Genomic DNA, 22,303 nt, shown 5'->3' with positions numbered 1-22,303 from the left:
ACCAGGATCCACTGTTGTGAAAGGATTAAATATCAATTAAACCAGCAGTAGAACTAGGAACTCAGTCAAAAACCAATTTGCACTGTTCTGCTCAGCTGCTGAGCCTTTTGCTAACATTAATTTTGAAGTTTTTTCCACAGTAGAAGAATTTGAGCAAGAGAATGACAACTATTGAGAGATTTAGTCTGAGGGAAAAAAGTAAGAATTTTTGGATTCTACTTTCTCAGTCTTTAAAACTCATATGACTGTAAACATAATTAAATATGCAGAATCTCACTAACTGGCAACTTTCATATACATGCAACCAACAAGCTCTTCGAATTATAAGGGACTAGACAGTAACTTATATGCTAAACAGAGGGAAACTACAGCCTAAGTTTACTATGTGGCACTTGAGAATTTTAACATCAGGCAGTTCTCTAATTGGCAAGTTTCTGTGATTCTAAAGGGAAGAGACATTAGATAGGAGGTGGGTGCATAGCACAGAAACTGATAGATATTTTATAATAATAACATGATTCTTGTCCCCTAGGAATTAATTTCATAAACATCCATAACTTTGAGACATGTTTCTAAAACATCTCTCTGCCTTCAAATAAACTGAATAAATAAATATATTTTTTTAAATGTCCCCTTTATTTTATGAGAGGCAAAGAGACAGAGCAAGCTACCATCCACTGATTTACTCTCCAAACTCCAGCAATGGCCAGAGCAGCACTGAGGTTGGGCTGAAACTGGAGCCAGGAGCCAGGAGTCAGGAACTCAATCAGGCCTCCCATGTGGATGGCAGAGAACCAACCATTTAAGCCTTGACCACTGCCTCTCACGGTCTGTATTAGTGGAAGAAGGAACTGGAAGCCAAAGCCAGGAATTAAGCCAAGCCACTTACACAATGGGATGCATCCTAACTAGTATCTTAACCACTAGGTCAAAACCCACCCTCCTGTTATTTCATTAAATGATACTTTAAAATAATTACCTTCCAGTCTGTTTCAACATATCCAACATTTTGGCTTGGAACACTGGATCAACTGCTTCTACACTGACACCCTGGTTAAGAAAGAAAGAAAAATGACTAATTTTTTTATAACTTTGAAAAAATAACTTTGTATCATAATGTAAATGAGCAAAAGGCTATCCCCAAAATATCTATGTATATTTTTGGTGCACAAAAATCACTTTATAGGTTTTAATAACCATATTTGATATCTACTCAATTCATTCGCTTTTAAGTGTTATACCAATAACACTTCTAAAATTGTCAAATACTGCTGTTAATTAATAATTTTTAGGATTCCTTTAGGCTAGAGTTTATGGCTATTGAGATGTGTATATTTATTAGAAATACCAAATAATTGAGCTAATCATAATTATTTATTGGAATTTTCTAGGCAAGCATGCTTCCTACAGCCATCCTCCAATAACTAATAAGGACCTGATTCTTCAGTCTCATCCAAAGTTCTACAACTATGCAGCTCAAATCTTCCCCACTCTCCCAATGTAAGACAATAATTTATTACCTAAAATATAAAAGCAATCACAAAAAGTCTCTAATAGAGACAGTCTAGAATCAAGTCTCTTAAAAGTTACAATTGTTTGCTAGTTCAACCAAAATAATGTTTTAGGACATAGAAAAATAAAAAGAGTTCATATCATCTCTCTGATGACAGTGTGCTGCCATTATAGCTCCTAGAGGCTTTCTTCTGACATCAGGAATCTAAATCTAATCTACTTAACCTATTTCCCATGAGCACTTCTTCCCACTAAAACAAATAGCATATCAGATTCCAACAGAGAGTTCCTCTAGAAAAGAAATATGCAATCTGCTGTCAAATAATTGTTTTTTTTTTTTAATTTCAAAAAGGAGAATAATAAGGAAAAGGAAAGGGAGGAGAATAAGATATACAACAGATATATGTATTTTTATAAAAAAAAGTTTGCTGACTCTTGGGCCAGAAGCAAAACTTCCTAATTTTACTACATTGAGTAATTATGGGTATCTGAATCTTCTATTTATGTTGGCAAATAAGCATTTCCATGGAAGTAATATTAAAGCCTAAAAATCTGGCCAGCACTGTGGTGTAGTGTGGAAGGCCACCAACTGCAGCGTTAATATCCCACAAGGGTGCTGGTTAGAGTTCCAGTTGTTCCACTTCCAGTCCAGCTCCCTGCTAATGCACTTAGGAAAACAGCACAAGAGAGCCCAAGTTCTTGGGCCCTTGCTTCCATGTGGGAGACCCAGAAGAAGCTCCTGGCTCCTGGCTTCAGACCAGTCCAGCAATGCCATTGCAGCCAGATGGGAAGCGAACGAGTAGATGGAGGATCTCTCTCTATCTCTTCCTCTCTAACTCTTCCTTTCAAGTAAAGAAATAAATCTTTAAAAAAAAAAAATCCCAAAATTCATGTATTACAGTGGATGTCTACATAAGGATCACATGTAACAGAAATTAATTTTACTGTGTGTTTTATATATGCTGACATGAAAAGATGGATATAAGATTTAATTTTAAATCTTTAGTTAATATACAGTGTTTTTCTATCTCGATGTTCAAATGTAAAAATAAACATAATAGACATCCAGGTGGACAAAATCAGCAGATCCAAATTAGTTTACCACCATAAACTTGTCTATTTTGCATGATTTGAAAATATATTGTATTTTGGAGCAAGTATTTTAAATGCTCATAAAAACATATGCACATATTTACATATACACAGAGAATTACTTAAAAATATTATTTTCTAGTATCCACCTAATCAAAGTGAATTTATCAAATACAGCAAACATCTTTATGATGACAATTTCTTTAAGCCAAATATTTTACAGTGCTCAACAAGAGAAGTGTTGTGTAGCAGAGAAAAATCATCCCTCAGAAAAAATACAAATGAGTGAGAATATTACGTGTTGTTTCTTTGTAGGTGGTGGAGAAGGTAGGTAGACTGGTTACTGCTTTTTAGCCATTTTCTTTAAATGTATTTCTATCTACACACGCATAATTCATTGAACAAAAAGGCAAAACAATCAATTTCTAGAAAGAGCAATATATTCTAAACAGATAGAACAGATGACTTTGTAAATCTGTACAGAGTATAGTTCACATAAACAAATTATCATGCCCATGCAAAAAGAACTAAGGTTCACTATAGTTTCTGGTTTTTTTTTAAGTTAATATATTTACCAGGAAAAGCTTAAAAATCATTTATCACCGTATATAAAACAGTTTTCAAAATATTTCAAAATGGGAACAATATATGAGGACTAGTTAATGTACATGAATCAAAAGTTTAAGTAAGACAATCTTTGAAGTCTTTGAACCAAATGTTCAAACTAATTCCTTGCTTTGATAGGGTAACTAACACTTATATTCAGCGTGTTATGCTTGTTTAAGTGAAGGGAAAGTGAATGGATTTACTGTTAACATCATTCAGTTTGCAGAGCTCTAAGAATTTGATGTATTTTAAAGATAATTAATAGAATGCATAAATTTCTATCATTACCCTTATGATTTCATTTTTTCCTATTGGAAAGCGAAAATATAAAATGATAAAAGTTATTCTGCATAGGAAAAGAAAAAAGAAAAGAAACACATTTACTTGCAGCAGGCAACCATAAAAGTACTCACTGTTCCTGACTGTGGCATAGCAAACACATCAATCACTCTGACGGTATAATCATCAACAAATTCTCCAAGCATGAGACCCATAACTTCCATTGGAACTCCAGCACGGCCATGTTTTAACATCTGTAAACAGGAAACTATGTGAACATAAAGTACATTTCTTTGAAATCTTTGCCACTCCACTCTCTCCTTTAAGAAAACCTAATTTTGTTCCAGTAGAGATAAAGCATTCTATTTTACAGATGCATCTAAAATCACATCTTAATTCTGGGAGGAGTAAGGTGACACAAATTCCATCCAAAGTAAAGGATACACTGAAAGAAATAAAGCTCTCTAAAGCAAGTAACTCCATTCATTACTTACTTTTAACAGTGCCAGGGAAGAGATATACACTTGTTCTGCTGTGTCTACTGCAGGAGCATCTGTAGGTGGCCCCTAGAAATCAGTACATAAATTAACATAAACACACCGTTAAAGAGTTTGAATTAAAACTATGTATCATATAAACTTGTTTTACAAGAATACTGGAAAAACATATCAAGTAGCTTTTTTTTTTCAGTTACAACACAATTTTAATGCGTTTGCAAAAAACAATACTACAGAAAACACAAAATTCAGTACTTAGGCAAGTTTCCAATGGACATAAAGATCAAGTCTTTGAGTAGTGCTAATCTACCTCAGCTATACTTCTTAGGTCAATGTGAATCCAAAATGCTATTGGACTAATGTGATGAACTGAAGGTTCAACACAAAAAGCAAATTCTCTGTGCTTCTTGATTTTTCAGCTGAAGACAGCATATAGATTAAGGCTAGGGTGTCACTTTACAGATTCATAGGTATAACGGGCGGAAGCAAGAAGAAGACTTCTAATCCCCAGATGAAAGAACTGTGAACAACATACTCCGCACTTCACCTGATGAAGCTGTTCCCCTCTCTCCACACACAAATATAATACAAAAGCCTATGGTTTCGAACAAACTAGTTGAGACAGGTGTAGCTAACATGAAAATACTTCTAAAATCCTGACCATTATCTTTAAAACAATTATCACTTTCAAGCAAGAAAGATAGTAGGTTTATCCCTGATGAGTCTTTCTTCATAAAAAGAAACAAACCTCTTTTGATTATTTAACATTGAATTGCCCAAGGCAACTATGTATATAGCCTATGGTCCTTACCATCAAAATTCCTATAATCTTATAATCTAATAAATGTGATACTGCCCCAAACAAATGTATTCTGAAAATTTCCTGATTTTAAATACTGGGGAGTCATGGAAATTATAATGAGATGTGATTCATAATTGCTAGGTCCTCTTTGACTTAAAGTTGTTTTTCTCTCACAATAACACTATTACAAATTATATAAACATGTTAGCTATCCAATTTGTAAGTCAATGTTCTCTCTCACTTTAATGCTTTTATTTACTGAAATTAAACAAGTGCTTTATTCATTACATTCCACACTTATAGAACAGTACGTGCTTCCTCTCATCTACTTATCTGCTAAGTTCTGCGATTTTTTGTTTTCATTTAAATGCTCATTGCATTTATTGGAAGCATTAAGTATAAAAAGCTCTAGAATAAGTTTTCTTTAAATTTAATAGGGTGGGTATATGGCAAAGCAGTTGTCACTGCTTGAGATGCTTGCATCCTATATGGGTGTGCCTGGTTCTAGTCCTGGCTGGCTACTCAACTACTCTAAAAAATATATGTGCTGGCTGGCGCCGTGGCTCACCAGGCTAATCCTCCGCCTGTGGCGCCAGTACCCCAGGTTCTAGTCCCGGTTGGGGCGCCGGATTCTGTCCTGGTTGCTTCTCTTCCAGTCCAGCTCTCTGCTGTGGCCCAGGAGGGCAATGGAGGATGGCCCAAGTGCTTGGGCCCTGCACCCGCATGGGAGACCAGGAGAAGCACCTGGCTCCTGGCTTCAGATTGGCGCAGCACTGGCCGTGGCGGCCATTTGGAGGGTGAACCAACGAAAGGAAGACCTTTCTCTCTATCTCTTTCTCTCTCTCTCTCTAACTCTGCCTGTCAAAAAAAAAAAAAAAATATATATATATATATATATACACACACACACACACACACATACATGTGCTGGGACTGGTGCTGTGGCGTAGTGTGTTAATGCCCTGGCCTGGGGTGCTGGTCATCCCAATATGGGCGCCGGTTGGAGACCGGCTGCTCCACTTCTTTTTTTTTTTTTTTTTTTTTTTTATTTTTATTTTTGACAGGCAGAGTGGACAGTGAGAGAGAGAGAGAGACAGAGAGAAAGGTCTTCCTTTGCCGTTGGTTCACCCTCTAATGGCCGCCGCGGTAGCGCGCTGCGGCTGGCGCACCGCGTGCTCCACTTCTGATACAGCTCTGCTATGGCTATGGCCTGGGAAAGCAGTAGAAGATGGCCTAAGTCCTTGGGCCCCTGCACTCCTTCTTCCAGAGAGACCTGGAAGAGGCTCCTGGCTCCTGGCTTCTGGTTGGCTCAGCTCCAGCCATTGCAGCCAGGACTCAAACTGGCACCTATATGGGATACTGGCACCATAGGTGGAGGCTCAACCTACTACACCACAGCGCTGGTCCCCTATTTTAATAAAACCCTGAGATGCAGAGAAGGGTTGGTAATGATGAAATGGAGGAAGACAGAGAACAAACAGGAGGGAACTGAAGTACTATATTGTCTATGGGACAGATATTAGGAAGCTCAACTAGCAGAGAATATCCAAGGATAGTGTTTTTCCTACATGATCAACCTACTCAGAAAAGCACAAAACCCAGAAACGTAAAAGATGACTCAATTAAACACCCAGGAAGTTAAGCTCAGATAGGTATGTAAGAACCTGTAGAATGGCAAATCAAAGATGGCTAATTAGGAAGCTATGTGTGGCTATGGACAATCTATATCCATTGTCTTCGGCAAACTCCACTAGGGAACAGTATTCTGATGATTCAAAAAGAAGAAAGTCATCTAAAAGCAGGAATCATGAAGAAAATTTTAGAAAACTACTTGGTGTCACTAGGATACAAGAAAGTTTCTTTGAAATAGAAGATGAAAAATAAGAGTTAAAATTGCACTGGGAGAAACAAGGGTAAAAATGCATTATAACAACTTTCATTCAGTGACAGAGAATACAAACCTTAGTAGATGTCCCAGAATGTAGGGTAAAAAGTTAGTGATGAAAATTATTAGAAATACAATGAAACTAGGATGGTGAAAAGAGCACTAAAATCAGTTCTTTCTAAAGATAAGAAATGCAAAGAATCAACAAGCAAAGCTGAAGAAAAATTTTTTGGATGAAAAATGTTCAACTTTTGGACCACAAAATACCAGGCAGTAATCAAGGAATAAAGTACTATATCATGTAAAATTCCAGGTAATCTTAATAGGGATCTAAATCTAAAACTCACCAGGACAAAGCAAAATGTTTAAAACCACATAAGAGGGGCCAGCGCTGTTGCATAGCAGGTAAAGCTGTTGCCTGCGGTGCTGGAATCCCATATGGGTGCCGGCTTGAGTCCCTGCTGCTCTACTTCCAATCCAGCTTTCTGCTATCATCTGGGAAAGCAGCAGAAGATGGCCCAAGCCCTTGGGCCCCAGAAGAAGCTCCTGACTCCTGGCTTCGGATCAGTGCAGCTCTGGCCGATTGAGGCGTGAACCAGTGGATGGAAGCTCTCTCTCTCTCTCTCTCTCTCTCTCTCTCTCTCTCTCTCTGTTTCTGCCTCTCCTTCTCTCTCTGTGTAACTCTGACTTTCAAATAAATAAATAAATCTTTAAAAAAAGAAAACACATAAGGAAAACCTTCACCTACATTAAACAAAAAAAGCAATACAGGTTCACTTTTATTTCTTTGCAACAGTAAATGACAAAAAAACAATGAGTGGAGCCAGCGCTGTGGCACAGAAAAGTAAGCCTCCACCTGCAGGGCTAGCAGCCCATATGGGGACCAGTTTGAGTCCCCACTGTTCCACGTCTCATCCAGCTCCCTGCTAATGTGCCTGGGAAAGCAGAATATGGCCCAAGTACTTGGGTCCCTGTACTAACATAGGAGAACTGGAAGAAGCTCTGGGCTCCAGGTATCCACTTGACCCAACCCCAGTTTTTGCAGTCATTTGGGGAGTGAAACAGCAGATAAAAGATCTTTCTCTCTCTCTCTCTCTCCCCCTCCTTTGTACGTCTGCCTTTCAAATAAATAAATAAATCTTAAAGCAAAAAAAAAAAAAAATTAAATAAAAAAATAAAAGACGCTCATTCTCCTTTAAAAAAATAATACCAGAGTTTTGGCACAGTGGTTAAGATGGTGCTCGGGATGCATGCATCTCATAGAAGAGTGCCTGCATTCAAGTCCTGCTTCTGCTTCCAATTCCAGCTTCCTGCTAACATGCACCCTGAGAGGCCGCAAAATGATGGCTTAAGTAGTTGGGTCCTTGCCACCCACGTAGGAGACCTGTATTGAGTTCCAGGTTCCTGACTTCAGCCTGTCCAGACTGGCAGTTTCAGACATTTGGGGAGTGAATTAGCAGTTAGGAGATTTCCCTCTCTGCCTTTCAAATAAAGAAATAAATAATTTTTTAAATTTTATATACAATTTTCAAATACGTCTGAAGGTCCACAGATTCATAACTAAATGCACAAGAGCTCAAAAAGCATTTCCATAGAGCCTCCTTGAAAGAACTTGAATAAATGACCTAGATGAGTGTTATCAACCCCAAATAAAAGAAGATTAAAAAATTGGGAAAGTCATTGTCTAAAAACATTGGTAATACCACTGGAAACAGTTAAAAATAGAGACAGAGCTAAATAATATAAATAACAATGATCCAAATACACAATTATTATTTAAGTAATTACATAGGCATGGAGAAAAACGTAGTATACAAAATTCTATATGTAACCCTGGGAGGGGAAAGGAGATACAAATGTTGGCTTTGGATTAAATAGTTTTCTAAACACCTTTAAAGCAGCCAGTATAAAAATTAAAATGTAGAGAAGAAGTCGTGGTGCAACAAGTTAAGTTGTTGCTTCGGATACCCACTTCTCATACTGAATGGAGTGCCTGGGGCCCCAGCTCCTCTACAATTACAACACAGTTTGTTGTTAATGTACTTGGGTGATGGCCCAAGTACTTGGGTTCCTGCCACTCATGCAGGAGACTGGGATGGAATTCCTGGCTCCTGGCTTCAGCCTGGCCCACCCCTGTATATTATGAGCATTTGGTGAGTGAACCAGTGTATGGAATATACCTCTCCCTGTGTGTGTCTCCCTCTATCTCTGTCATTCTTTCAAATAAATAAATCTTTTAAAAATCTCAAAATGCAATGTACAGGGGGGCACTGTTGTGGCACTAAGCCACTACCTGCAACACTAGCATCCCATATAGGAACCATCTGGGAAGTCAACCAGCATATGGAAGATTTCTTTCTCTTTTTGTCTCTCCTTCTCTCTGTCACTCTGCCTTTCAAATAAATAAAAATAAGTCCTTAAAAAAATGCAAAGTACACTGTACAAAGTCAATAGAAAAAAAAAAAAAGCAAACACAAACTGACAAACAACAGAAGAAAACCAACAAAGGAGAAAAATTAAGATATCAAGATAAGGTAAGATTGGGGCCAGTTGGCCAGCGCTGCAGCTCACTTGGCTAATCCTTTGCCTGTGGCACCGGCACACAGGGTTCTAGTCCCAGTCGGGGAGCCAGATTCTGTCCCGGTTGCTCCTCTTCCAGTCCAGCTCTCTGCTGTGGCCTGGAAGTGCAGTGGAGGATGGCCCAAGTGGTTGGGCTCTGCACCCGCATGGGGGACCAGGAGGAAGCACCTAGGCTCTTGGCTTCAGATCGGCACAGTGCACCGTCTACAGCGTCTACAGCGCGCTGGCCGTAGTGGCCATTTGGGGAGTGAACCAACAGAAGGAAGACCTTTCTCTCTGTCTCTCTCTCTCACTGTCTAACTCTGCCTGTCAAAAAAAAAAAAAAAAAAAGAAAAGAAAAGAAAAAAAAAAAAGATTGGGGCCAGCACTGTGGCATAGCAGGTAAAGCAGGAATCCCATATGGGTGCCGGTTTGAGTCCTGGCTGCTCCACTTCTAATCCAGCTCTCTGCTATGGCCTGGGAAAGCAGTAGAAGATGGCTCAAATCCTTGGGTCCCTGCACCCACATGGGAAACCCGGAAGAAACTCCTGGTTCCTGGCTTTAGATCAGCACAGCTCCAGCCATTGTGGCCAACTGGGGAGTGAACCAATGGATGGAAGACCTCTCTCTCTCTCTGTCTCTCCTTCTCTGTGTAACTCTGACTTTCAAGTAAATAAATAAATCTTTAAAAAACAAAAGACAAGGTAAGATCAAATATACCGGCTATTAAAAAAATAAATGGAGTAAAGATCCTTGTCAAAAAAAAAAAAAATGCTTCTTAAATGAGTTTAAAATGGAAATTCATGTATATAATACTTAAAAGTAGCAATACAAACAGAAACAAAGATCAAATAAGATCTGTCAGTCAATAAATTGAATATCCATTATCCAAAATGCTAGGGACCAGAAGTATTTCAGACCTTGGACTTTTTCAGATTTTGAAATATTTGCAGATTTATTGGATGAACATTCCTATTCAAAAAAATTCAGATATGTCCCCCATATCTGAAACTTTTGAAAGTTTGGAACATTTTGAATTTCAGATTTTCAGATCAAGGATGCTCAACCAATACCTACATTTCTTGCGTAAAAGAAATCAACCATGGCCAGCGTTGTGGCATAGTGGGCTAAGCATCTACCTGCAACACCAGCATTCCATATGGTTGCCGGTTTGAGTTCTGGCTACTCCTCTTCTGATCCAGCTCTCTGCTATGGCCTGAGAAAGCAGTAGAAGATGGCCCAAGTCCTTGGGCCTCTGCAACCACATGGGAGACCCTGAAGAAGCTCCTGGCTCCTGGCTTCAGACTGGCCCAGCTCCGGCCATTGTAGCCATTTAGAGAGTAAACCAGCAGATGGAAGACATTTCTCTCCATCTCTCCCTCTCTTTGTAACTCTACCTCTTAAATAAATAAAATATTTTTTAAAAAACCCATTCATTCATCTTTCCCTTCTTCAGTGATGTATTACATTAATATTTGCCAGGAATAAGTCACTTCATACACTTCTGGGATAAATTGTTCCACTTTGTTTTTTATTTATGGTTTTTGTTTTTCTGTTCATAATTGAGATTTGTCTGGCATTTGCTTTTTTCTGTTAAATTTGTCAGGGTTTAATATCATTATCCTAAATTTATAAAATGAACCAGGAAAAACTTTGCAAGTTTTCCAATTACAAAGTTTCCTGCTTTCAATGTTCTAACAATGTGTACATATATTTAAAATCATCCATATTTTTCAAATTTGGAATAATTCATTATTAAAATATTTGGCTCTGAAGCAATTTTGGAGCTAATTGTTATAACTAATACTGTGAGAGAAAAATAGTTTTATTTATGACAAAAAATCAACACATAAGTAAATTAAAAAATACTAGAACCTTAATGGAAGTATAAGCAAAGAAAATAGCCTAATTACAAGAAACATATTATGAAATAAATATGAGCAATATTCTAACTCCCTCACTGACGTTCTTTAATTAGAGAAATGCTAATTAACACATTAAGACATTGTGGGGTTTTTTTCTACCAAACAAGCTTTACAATGCCCAATTCTGGTGAGGGCATAATGAAAGGGACACTTGGCACTGTTGGTGAGAATTTAAATTGATAAAATCTATCAGAAATGCAACACAACAATGTATATCAAGAGCCTTGCAGTCGCACAAACTTTTTGACCTACTTTTTCACTCCTAGAAATTATTTGTATAAATAAACAATGATGTTTGCAGGAACCAAAACATCATGATAGTTCTTTTAATAATACAAATAAACACAGGAACTTAACCTATAATTAACAAGTGTTGTTGATGGCCCCTTTTATGAGATCTTTGATGGCTTTAGCCATCTTAAACAGCAATATATCCTTAAGTTAAAAGCAAGGACCCTAACCTGCTGCTATACTAACTATTTTAGCCTACAATGTTGAAGGGATCCTCACCTAATTTAAGAAGAGGTGAGGTTGCAGAGAAAAAGGCAACTTGTCTTTTCACACTGGAAAACAGAACAAAAGTTCTTCAAAAAAATAAAAATAAATACAACTATCATATGACCAAGCAATTCTTCTTCTAGGTATTATATGCAAAGGAAGTGAATTCAGTACCAGGAAAAATATCTGCATTACCATGTTCATTGCAGCATTATTCACAATGACCAAGATACGATAATAACCCAAGTGTCCACTCATGGAAGAATGGATAAAGAAAGGGTGGTATTTTTTTTTTTTTTTGGACAGGTAGCGTTATAGAGAGACAGAGAGAAAGGTCTTACTTCCGTTGGTTCACTCCCCAAATGGCCACTACGGCTGGCGCTGCGCCAATCTGAAGCCAGGAGCCAGGTGCTTCCTCCTGATCTCCCATGCGGATGCAGGGCCCAAGCACTTGGGCTATCCTCCACTGCCCTCCCGGGCCACAGCAGAGAGCTGAACTGGAAGAGGAGCAATCAGGACTAGAACCCGGCGCCCATACGGGATGCCGGCACTGCAGGCAGAGGATTAATGAAGTGAGTCATGGCGCCGGCCCTGGGTGGTATATTCCTTTACTGGGATATTATTTAGCAATTAAAAAGAAGGAAATCCTCTCTTTGCAATCATTGCAACCTTGAGAGCATTATGCTAAGAGAAATAAGTCAGAGAGAGAAATTCATTATATGTGGAATCTAAAAAGGCTTAAACAGAGTAGAATGGTGGTCATTCGGGATAGGTGGTAGGGGGGAAGGGGAGATGTCAGTCAAAGAGCACAAACTTTCAGTTATAAGATACGTAAGTTCATGAGACTTAACACACAGCATGATGAGGTGACACATATGTAAGCTAATTTAACTGTGATAATCATTTCACAAACAAATGTGTATCAAATCATCACACCCTACAAACATACAGTTTAGTCAATTATACTTCAGTAAAGCTGAGGAAACTAAAAGGAAAACTAAAAGAAAAGACCACAGCTGCTATGTACATTCACACAGAGACAGATCTCTTTCCCTTCTTGCAGGTTTTAATAACAAGGTAAGTTAGGGAATTAGTCCATAAAATAACCAGGTAGACACAAACATTTACCAGTACAAAGTGTTTTAAAGTACTCAAGAATGAAGCTACTTGTGATCAGTTCTTGACTCTTAAGTAAAGGATTCTGCTTCAGAGAGTTTTTCATTGGTAAAAATCTGAGCTTCCCAGGATGGGAATGTGACTTAAAATCATGACATACAGGAAAGGTTCAAAATAACTTGATGAAGTTTGGAAAAGACTCATAGAAAACATTTCTTTTTAAAAGTCAAAAAATTTATCAGAAGACAAAATTTACACTAATAGTTCTCAAAGTATATTATCTGATTCAGTCCCATTTGCATGACTTCTTAGCAATGCATATTCTTATGGAGTCAGGAATTCTGTAGGGGTTGGCAATATGGTGTAGTAGGTTAAGCATCCACTGTGGTGCTGGCATCCCAATTGGGTACCAGTTTGTGTCCCGGCTGCTCATCTTCCAATCCAGCTCTCTGCTATTGCGCCTTGGAAAGCAGTGGATAGTGGCCTAAGTGTTAGGGCCCCTGCACCCGCTTGGGAGACCTGGAGGAAACTCCTAGCTCCTGGTTTTGGGTCGGCTCTGGCTGTCACAGCCATCTGGGGAGTGAACCAGCAGATGGAAGACCTTTCTCTCTATCTTTGTCTGCGACTCTATCTCTCAAATAAATAAATAAATCTTTAAAAATAAATAAATAAATAAATAAATAAATAAATACTACTGCCCTCAATAAAAAATATTACAGATAGGGCTCTAATATTGATAAGTGATTATATCACTATTACTAGGTTCTCTCCTAACTCACTACCAGTTATCACATTGTCCCCCCTAAGAAAGCCATCTCCAATTTAGTATCACCAAAAATCAAGCTAGAAATATAAGCAAAATTTTTGTTAACACTTTCGTTTAGTCTTTGTATGTCAAAAAGTTTCATCAATTCTTTGTTACGTCGCAGTGTGGCAGATTTTTTAAAATACTCATTTTTGAGAAAGGGATCGCAAGAAAACACAATCTAAAGAATTTCTACTAATAAAATAAGTTTGGAACATACTGCATATTGACCTACTCCAAATTTATGTGATATACTAGGATATCAAAGGCTATAAGAAAAATCGAGGAGTGGAAAAGAAGAAAATAAAAAAATCTGTTGAATTTTGTTTAATCTAAAAGTCTTCACGTCACTCCATGTGCCACACAGTCTTATCAGACTTTCAGGCTCTACCATTATATTTTTTATATATGTGGCAGAGATCTCAGAGGACGCACTTTAGTTGTGTGGTTATATGAAGGTTTCAAGAAGCTTATGAGGCAGGCAAAATACTTATTACCATGGATCACAAAGCTAAAAAATATGACACTCAGGATTCAAATTAAATTTCTGACTTCTAGTAATGTACTGTTTCTACTACAATCTACCACTCCATTTTTTTTTTTTGAAGATTTATTTATTTGAAAGGCAGAGTTATAGAGAGGCAGAGGTAGAGAGGGAAAGAGATATCTTCCATCTACTGGTTCACTCCCCAAATGGATGCAATGGCTGGAGCTGGGCTGACATGAAGCCAGCAGTCAGGAGCTTTTTCTGAGTCTCCCATGTGAGTGTAGGCACCCAAGCACTTGGGATATCTTCCACTGCTTTCCCAGGCCATTAGCAGGGAGCTGGATGGGAAGCAGAGCAGCCAGGACTTAAACCGGCGTCCACATGGGATGCCAGTACTGCAGGCAGCACCTTTACCTAGTATGCCACAGCGCCAGCCCCCCACTCCATTTTAAGATGCTCAAATCTATTTTTATTATAGGACCTTAGCTCCTCTTTATTCTTTATAATGTTAGAATTCTCTATTGCCTGGAGTCATTTCCTATTGCAGAAATGAGAACACTAGGACATCCTTCCCGTTCAAATTCATTTAGTTAGCCCACCAATATCAGAGAACACCTCAGTGTTTCACTAGAAGTGGGCTATGGAGAGCAAAATACGCTATTGCATTTACTTGAAACAGTATAAACACTAATATGAAAAACAATTTTTTTTTATTAAAATCTACTGTTGGAAATCTAAGTCACGGCGGCGCCGCAGCTCACTAGGCTAATCCTCTGCCCTGCGGTACCGGCACACCGGGTTCTAGTCCCAGTCGGGGGGCTGGATTCTGTCCTGGTTGCCCCTCTTCCAGGCCAGCTCTCTGCTGTGGCCAGGGAGTGCAGTGGAGGATGGCCCAAGTGCATGGGCCCTGCACCCCATGGGAGACCAGGAGAAGCACCTGGCTCCTGGCTTCGGATCAGCGAGATGCGCCGGCTGCAGCAGCCATTGGAGGGTGAGCCAATGGCAAAGGAAGACCTTTCTCTCTGTCTCTCTCTCTCTCTCACTGTCCACTCTGCCTGTCAAAAGAAGAGAAGAGAAGAGAAGAGAAGAGAAGAGAAGAGAAGAGAAGAGAAGAGAAGAGAAGAGAAGAGAAGAGGAAAGGAAAGGAAAGGAAAGAAAAGAAAAGAAAAGAAAAGAAAAGAAAAGAAAAGAAAAGAAAAGAAAAGAAAAGAAAAGAAAAGAAAAGAAAAGAGGCCGGCGCCGTGGCTCAACAGGCTAATCCTCCGCCTTGCAGCGCCGGCACACCGGGTTCTAGTCCCGGTCGGGGCACCGATCCTGTCCCGGTTGCCCCTCTTCCAGGCCAGCCCTCTGCTGTGGCCCGGGAGTGCAGTGGAGGATGGCCCAAGTGCTTGGGTCCTGCACCCCATGGGAGACCAGGAGAAGCACCTGGCTCCTGCCATCGGAACAGCGCGGTACGCCGGCCGCAGCGTGCTACCGCGGCGGCCATTGGAGGGTGAACCAACGGCAAAAGGAAGACCTTTCTCTCTGTCTCTCTCTCACTGTCCACTCTGCCTGTCAAAAAAAAAGAAAAGAAAAGAAAGTCACAGGCCCAGCGCTGTGGCATAGTGAGTAAAGCCACCACCTGCAGTGCTGGCATTCCCATATGGGCACTGGTTCTAGTCCCAGCTGCTCCACTTCCGATCTAGCTCTCTGCTATGGCCTGGGAAAGCAGAAGTTAGCCCAAGGCTGTAGACCCATGCACCCACGTGGGAGACCTGGAAGAAACTCCTGGCTCCTGGCTTCGGATTGGCGCAGCTCAGGCCGTTGTGGCCAATTGGAGAGCGAACCAGAGGATGGAAGACCTCTCTCTCTCTGCCTCTCCTTCTCTTTCAAATAAATAAATAAATCTTTTTTTAAAAAAAGAAATGTAAGTCACATAAAGCTTTTAGGATTCTTTTTAAGCATAAGCATATACATGATAGAAAAATTAAAACAAGGCAAGCACAGTTCTCAAACATACCACCAGCACAAAGAATTAAATTGTGGTTATATATACAAAAACATTTTAAAAACTGAGTAAATGTAAATAACAATAACAAAAACTAGATACTAGTTCACTACAGAAGCCTCAAAAAATGGGGAATTATCAAAATATTTCATGTATTAGATGGGTATACCCTATGCAAATAAAGAGGTATAGCTCTATTTTAAATGTTAAATAATTTAAGAGGGGAAAAAATGCACAGAATTTGAATGGTGTGGATAATCAGGAAGTAATGGCCATAGGAACAGAATCCCAGTTTTGGGAGGTGGTATCCAGAGCAACAGAAACAGGCATTGGTTTTTTTACTTGTCACTCACAGTTTCCAAGTCCTTTTAACTACCTCTGCTCCCATGTCTTCTACTTTCAATCTTTTGATTTTAATGAGACACAAGATTTCATAAGTAGAAATTGATATACATTGTTTTCTCAAGTTAAACTTAACTATCCTTAAGCTTTGTTTACATCCAGCCTAAATGTACATGTGATCACATTAAGTACAAATTTTACATGTCCCATTTATAGGACTAAAAACTTCAATTTATTTGAAAGGCAGAGAGAGAGAGAGAGAGAGAGAGAGAGAGAGAGAAAGAAAATCTCCTAATTCATTCCCCAATGCCTGTAACAGCAGGAGTTGGGCAAGGCTAAAGCCAGGAGATGGGAACTCAGGGTCTCCCTCTTGAGTTGACAGGATCCAACCAGTTGAACCAAGACCTATGGCCTCCCCAGCATTAGCAGGGAATTACTTCTATCATGTTTCATTTATTAAAGCCTTATCATGTTTAAGAAATTGAACTAAATGCTGGATAAAGTGACATTGAACTAAATGCTGGATAAAGTGATATTACAGAAACTGTACAATGATATAAATCAAATGAAAACCTGAACCCTTAAATACTTTTTAAATTTTTTAAAGTAGCTTAAGCTGTTACTATTATAAAAAATAGCATTGAAAAAATTGACTTTTTTCTGGTGCTTAATCAATAGCATAGATCTAAAAATCATCAGCTTATAAAGTAATAAACTTTGTTAACTTGGCTAACTTTATAACAACGATTTCCCCACTCCAACAAAACAAAAGCAAAAAGTCATTTTTGAAACTGAATATAAATTCAATTTGGAGATTATTAGAATAACTGAAGGCAGTTAAGTAGTACTTAAACAAAAGAGTCTGCATTTCACACTGCCACTATAAAATAACACAAACGTGGACCAGCACTGTGGCGCAGCAGGTTAAAGCCCTGGCCTGGCGCCAGCTCTAGTCCTGGCTGCTCCTCTTCTGATCCAGCTTTCTGCTATGGCCTGGGAAAGCAGTAGGCCCAAGTCCCTGGACCCTTGCACCCATGTGGGAGACAAGGAAGAAGCTCCTGGCTTCTGGCTTCAGAGCAGCACAGCTCTGGTTGTTGCAGCCATCTGAGGAGTGAACCAGCAGATGGAAGACCATTCTCTCTCTGTCTCTACCTCTCTCTGTAATTCTGTCTTTCAAAAAAAACAAAAAAACAAAAACAAAAAAAAAACCCACAAATGCTCCTGACAACAGACACATTTGAATGTACTCCAACTTCATAGTCTGTTAAACTTAAGTGAATGTTACCATGTGAAAATGAGAATGATTTAGTTATTTATTACTGTAAAAAACCATGAAACTAATATGCACATAACCTTCACAAAAAACCCTGAAATGATTATTTCTCTATGTAAATCCTCAATATTTAATTACTGTTTTGAAATAACTTAAATAAATCTGACTCTATAAAATAGGTGTGTTTTAAAAAGAAGGAAAATCTATATCTTTAAACTATCAGTCAGCTATCAAACAGAACTGTGTAGGACAAATAGCTGAATCACAAGTACAAGCAGTGTCACCAACCTTTATTCATACATAAAAATAAAACCAGTTAGTGATACAAAACCTCTTAGGGACTCCACAAAGGCATCAAACTGACTATGCACAATGAGTTTTGATCTGTCACATTTAGTAATGCAGAAATTATCATTCAGATCCACAAAATTTACATGTGGTTAAACTAAATGAGACACAGGTTGTTTTTTGCTTTTTTTTTCTTCCCATTTAGAAGGTTAAAATCTGATCCAGCATAAAAAGCTGTGACTTTTACTTGGGCAGCCCTTGTTGACTAAGTGCTAAAAAAAGGCATTTGCCATTATAACAGCATAGAAACTAACGCCTCAAAGTGTTACCTACTCAGGCCTTTTAACAAATTTGTTAACACTATTAGTTATATTACTCCACCTTTCTCTTAGTGTGAACTGGTATCAATTATTTAGCCAATTTTATTATGTTATTAAAATACCTGCTGATTAAACATGAACCAAAGTGTCACTTAAAAGAAATGTAAAATAAATAGTATCACTGAACTGCAACACTCTAAAAATATATAGTTAACTTGGGAAATGACATTAAACATTACAAAATTTGTAACAAAAAAAGTTGCTGCAAAATATTTCACAAGACTTATTTTTGTAATACCTATTTAAAGGTGGATATTTGATCTCATATTTTAGAATTATTTTTAAAAGTCTGTTAAGTTAAAATTTTAACAAAGGGAAAAAACTTTATTAACAATATGAAGGTGATTTTTTTATAAACAGAATAAAACCTAAACATATAATATATTGAAGAGTTGACAGAAAATAATTCTTAGTTTTTTTATGGTACCCAATAACCCTCAACAAATTCTATCATAAAATTAAAAAATTTGATGAAACCACCACCTTCAATTTCAATTAAAAAAAATCCCTTAAAAAAGCAGACACAAAAAATATGTGAATTCAAACATATACAAATAACTACCACTGAATTGTTTATCTCTTGCCCAGCAAGGTAAGAAACAACCTTTTAATACTTTAATTTTGTGAGTATTAAACAACTAGTGTGAAAAACAAGCTGCATGTAAACTATTTCTACTGCCTGAGCTTCAATGACTAGCTGAGGCAACCTGTTATAGGAGGTGTTAATTGGCAATAGGAGTACAAGTCAGAAGCATGTTCCCCATCGTCCTAACCCAGCAAGGCTAGGTCATTAAAGTGGAAATGAATTCTTTCATGTCGACTTAACCCTTTCAATGCATTCTTTCAGCTGTTTTCTCTCAATTAATTTAAAAAACTTGTTACTTTTTAGAGTTAAAAAAAATGTTCCAAAAAAAAAAGTCCTTTGGCTGACAGTTTCAATGACTACATTATTCAGAAGACAAGAACAGAGCAAGCTAATTGCAATGTAATACTGCAACTCTCCCCTCTAAAAAACATAAACGTATTTGTTTATTTTAACACTAAACAAGATATATAGTATTAGAAATAGCTTGAAACCATTTAGTCATAGGATTGATTTACATTTAAGTTCAAGAATCTAACAACTCTTAACATGATATATCCCCTTAACATGATAAAACAGTAGTAATTTTTAAAATCTCATAATATCCATGTAAGAATCCCCAATATAGAAGTATTTTGAAACATATGAGTTAATACACCTTTCTAATTATATTTAATTATTCTGTTAAGGTGCACAGCCACAGCATATCCTGATGACTGATTGCCAAAAAAGCCAAAATTCCTTTTATGGCATGATCTCAGGTTTCCAGATGGCACATTAATTCTTTAAAAAAAAAAAAAAAGACAAAAAAAAGCAAAGAAAATAAGAATGGAAATGTCAAAATAATGATACATGGCTTTTCAAATGACACATTTATAAATGTTAATATTCCCATATCTTCTAAGTATAATAGAAATTTTAATAACTCAAATACATAAATAATATTTTAAATATTCTAAGCATTGACTTTTTCTTTTTTTTTTCTTTTTTTTTTTTTTTTGAAAGGCAGAGTGGACAGTGAGAGACAGAAAGGTCTTCCTTTTCCGTCGGTTCACCCCCCAATGGCCGCTGCAGCCAGCGCGCTGTGGCCGGCGCACCGTGCTGATCCGAAGCCAGGGGCCAGGTGCTTCTCCTGGTCTCCCATGCGGGTGCAGGGCCCAAGCACTTGGGCCATCCTCCACTGCATACCCGGGCCACAGCAGACAGCTGGACTAAAAGAGGAGCAACCAGGAAAGAATCCGGCGCCCCGACCGGGACTAGAACCCGGTGTGCCGGCACCGCAGGCAGAGGATTAGCCTATTGAGCTGTGGCGGCGGCCAGTATTGGCTTTTATAAAAACTTATAGTAAGAACAAAACAATATATTAGGGTAAGAAAACCTAGTGTACCTAACACTATATACTGATAAATCATTTACCCACTCTTGAAATATAGCTGGGTTCCTGAGTAATTATGACCACAATATGCTTATTCATTGGAAGCCTGACTAGTAAGGGTCAACATAATTATGGGAATTATAACAGTTCAAGAATGTCAAAAAATGGTAATTTTACTATATTCCTACACCATACTCTATTATCCCTTTTGCTACCTCACTCACCTCCTCTCAAGTCTTCTAATTATTGGACAAACTCAGTTGCTGTCTCTCTGAAACCTTTCTTTCGCTACTGAGCTCTACTTAAATACAGCAAATTTAAATTGCTGCCCTTGATCCAGTATTTTGAGAATATAAAAATTTCTGTGAGGAACAGGCAGTGGGGAGAGGTGATATAATAGTAGGGGAGAGGAGGAGATGATACCATTACCTAGTTATAAAGAGACTTGATCAAAGTAACATAGGAGCTGGTAGTCTGGTGCATAATGCCCTACTGTGACATTTCTTTCCCTTTAAGACCACCCTTGATACTCTCTTTGAAACAATTTTCACCTACTTAAAAATGTGTGTGTGTGTGTGTGTGTCTATGTGAAAGAAAGAGAGAGAGATTGCTACCATGAGCACCATTCACTTTAGACATCTACAAAAGTGGCCTCACCAGAATGGGAAATGATTGCCCCCTCCCTCGTTACTATCATTCTGCTCCATCACAATGAGAAAGGAGCAAACAGGATGCTTGGCTACCTTTATTATAAAGAAGCATTATTTACAGAGGATCCGTTCAAACCACAAAGGAGTGGCAAAAACATGCTGTTTTTCAATAACTGAAAATATATGCAAAGAATAAAGCAGAAACTTTAATATCCTACAACAGAACATTAAAGTATCATAATTTTTCCATAGATGTTGCAACAGGCTTTAGAGTTCTTATAATCACCAGTGGCCCCCTCAATGTTAATACTGTTCAACTGCAGTACTATTTACTTATGTATAAACCATGTAAAATATAGTATCCATAAATGGTTATTTTGGGAAGCATCAATAATTCATAATTCATTAATTAGTCCAACTTCTAAATTGTACCATGCAAAGCCATGTATGGAATGTTACCCACACCTATACATACATACACACATAGACAAATGAATATTTTTATTTTTTTAAAAGATTTATTTTATTTATCTGATAGAGCTACAGAGAGTGGTAGAGTCAGAGAGAGAGAGGTCTTTCATCCGCTGGTTCACTCCCCATATGACTGCAATAGCCAGAGCTGTGCTGATCTGAAGGCAGGAGCCAGGAGCTTCTTCTGGGTCTCCCATGTGGGTGCAGGGGCCCAAGGACGTGGGCCATCTTCAACTGCTTTCTCAGGCCATAGCAGAGAGCTGGATCAGAAGTGGAGCAGCTGGGACTCGAACCGGGGCCCATAAAGGATGCCAACACTGAAGGATGGGGCTTTAACCCGCTGCATCACAAATGTCAGCCCCTATTTTTATTTATTAATTCAACATCACAGACTTGAACACCATTAATTAGCTACAAAAAGGCAGACAGTTCCTTGTCCTTAAAAGGCTTACACAACAGCAGGTGTTCAGCACAACAGTTAAGATACCACTTGGGATGCTAGCATCCTATAATGAAGTGTCTGGATATGAGTCTCAGCCCAACTTTTGATTCTAGCTTCCTGGTAATGTTCACTCTGGGAAGCAGCAGGTCAAGTATTTGTTTCTCTGCCACCACACGGGAGACCAGGACTGAGTTCCTGGCTTCTGGCTTCATCCTGGCCCAGCCCCAGCTATTGCAGGTATCTAAGGAATGAACCAGTGGATGGTCAAAATACCTCTCTCTCTGCCTTTCAAGTAAATAAAACAGACATTTAAAAAAAAAAAAAAGATTTACACAGAAGGCAAACAAGAAAGAAAAACCATAATTCCTACAAAGCAGATGAAACACAAAAATAGAGGTATGTATAGGGACCACTGAAGTCACAGCAATCTATGTGATATAATCTTCCCT

At 38.3% G+C, this 22,303-nt stretch overlaps 1 protein-coding gene across 5 annotated transcripts in view; it reads right to left on the bottom strand.

Moving 5' to 3' along the window:
- Positions 1 to 22,303, bottom strand: part of PSMD14 (proteasome 26S subunit, non-ATPase 14) — a 110,886-nt gene that overhangs the window by 42,154 nt on the left and 46,429 nt on the right. For all 5 annotated transcript variants that reach the window (XM_062187326.1, XM_062187331.1, XM_062187350.1 and 2 more), the window contains 3 exons: positions 3,984 to 4,055; positions 3,624 to 3,743; positions 980 to 1,050 (listed from right to left, as the gene is read on the bottom strand). In XM_062187326.1, the coding sequence (XP_062043310.1) occupies positions 980 to 1,050; positions 3,624 to 3,743; positions 3,984 to 4,055 (263 nt within the window). The remainder of the gene's footprint in view (positions 1 to 979; positions 1,051 to 3,623; positions 3,744 to 3,983; positions 4,056 to 22,303) is intronic.

The sequence above is a fragment of the Lepus europaeus genome, chromosome 1 (genome assembly GCF_033115175.1).
Source record: "Lepus europaeus isolate LE1 chromosome 1, mLepTim1.pri, whole genome shotgun sequence".
NCBI lineage: Eukaryota > Metazoa > Chordata > Mammalia > Lagomorpha > Leporidae > Lepus > Lepus europaeus.
This window is presented reverse-complemented; position numbering and strand designations above follow the sequence as displayed.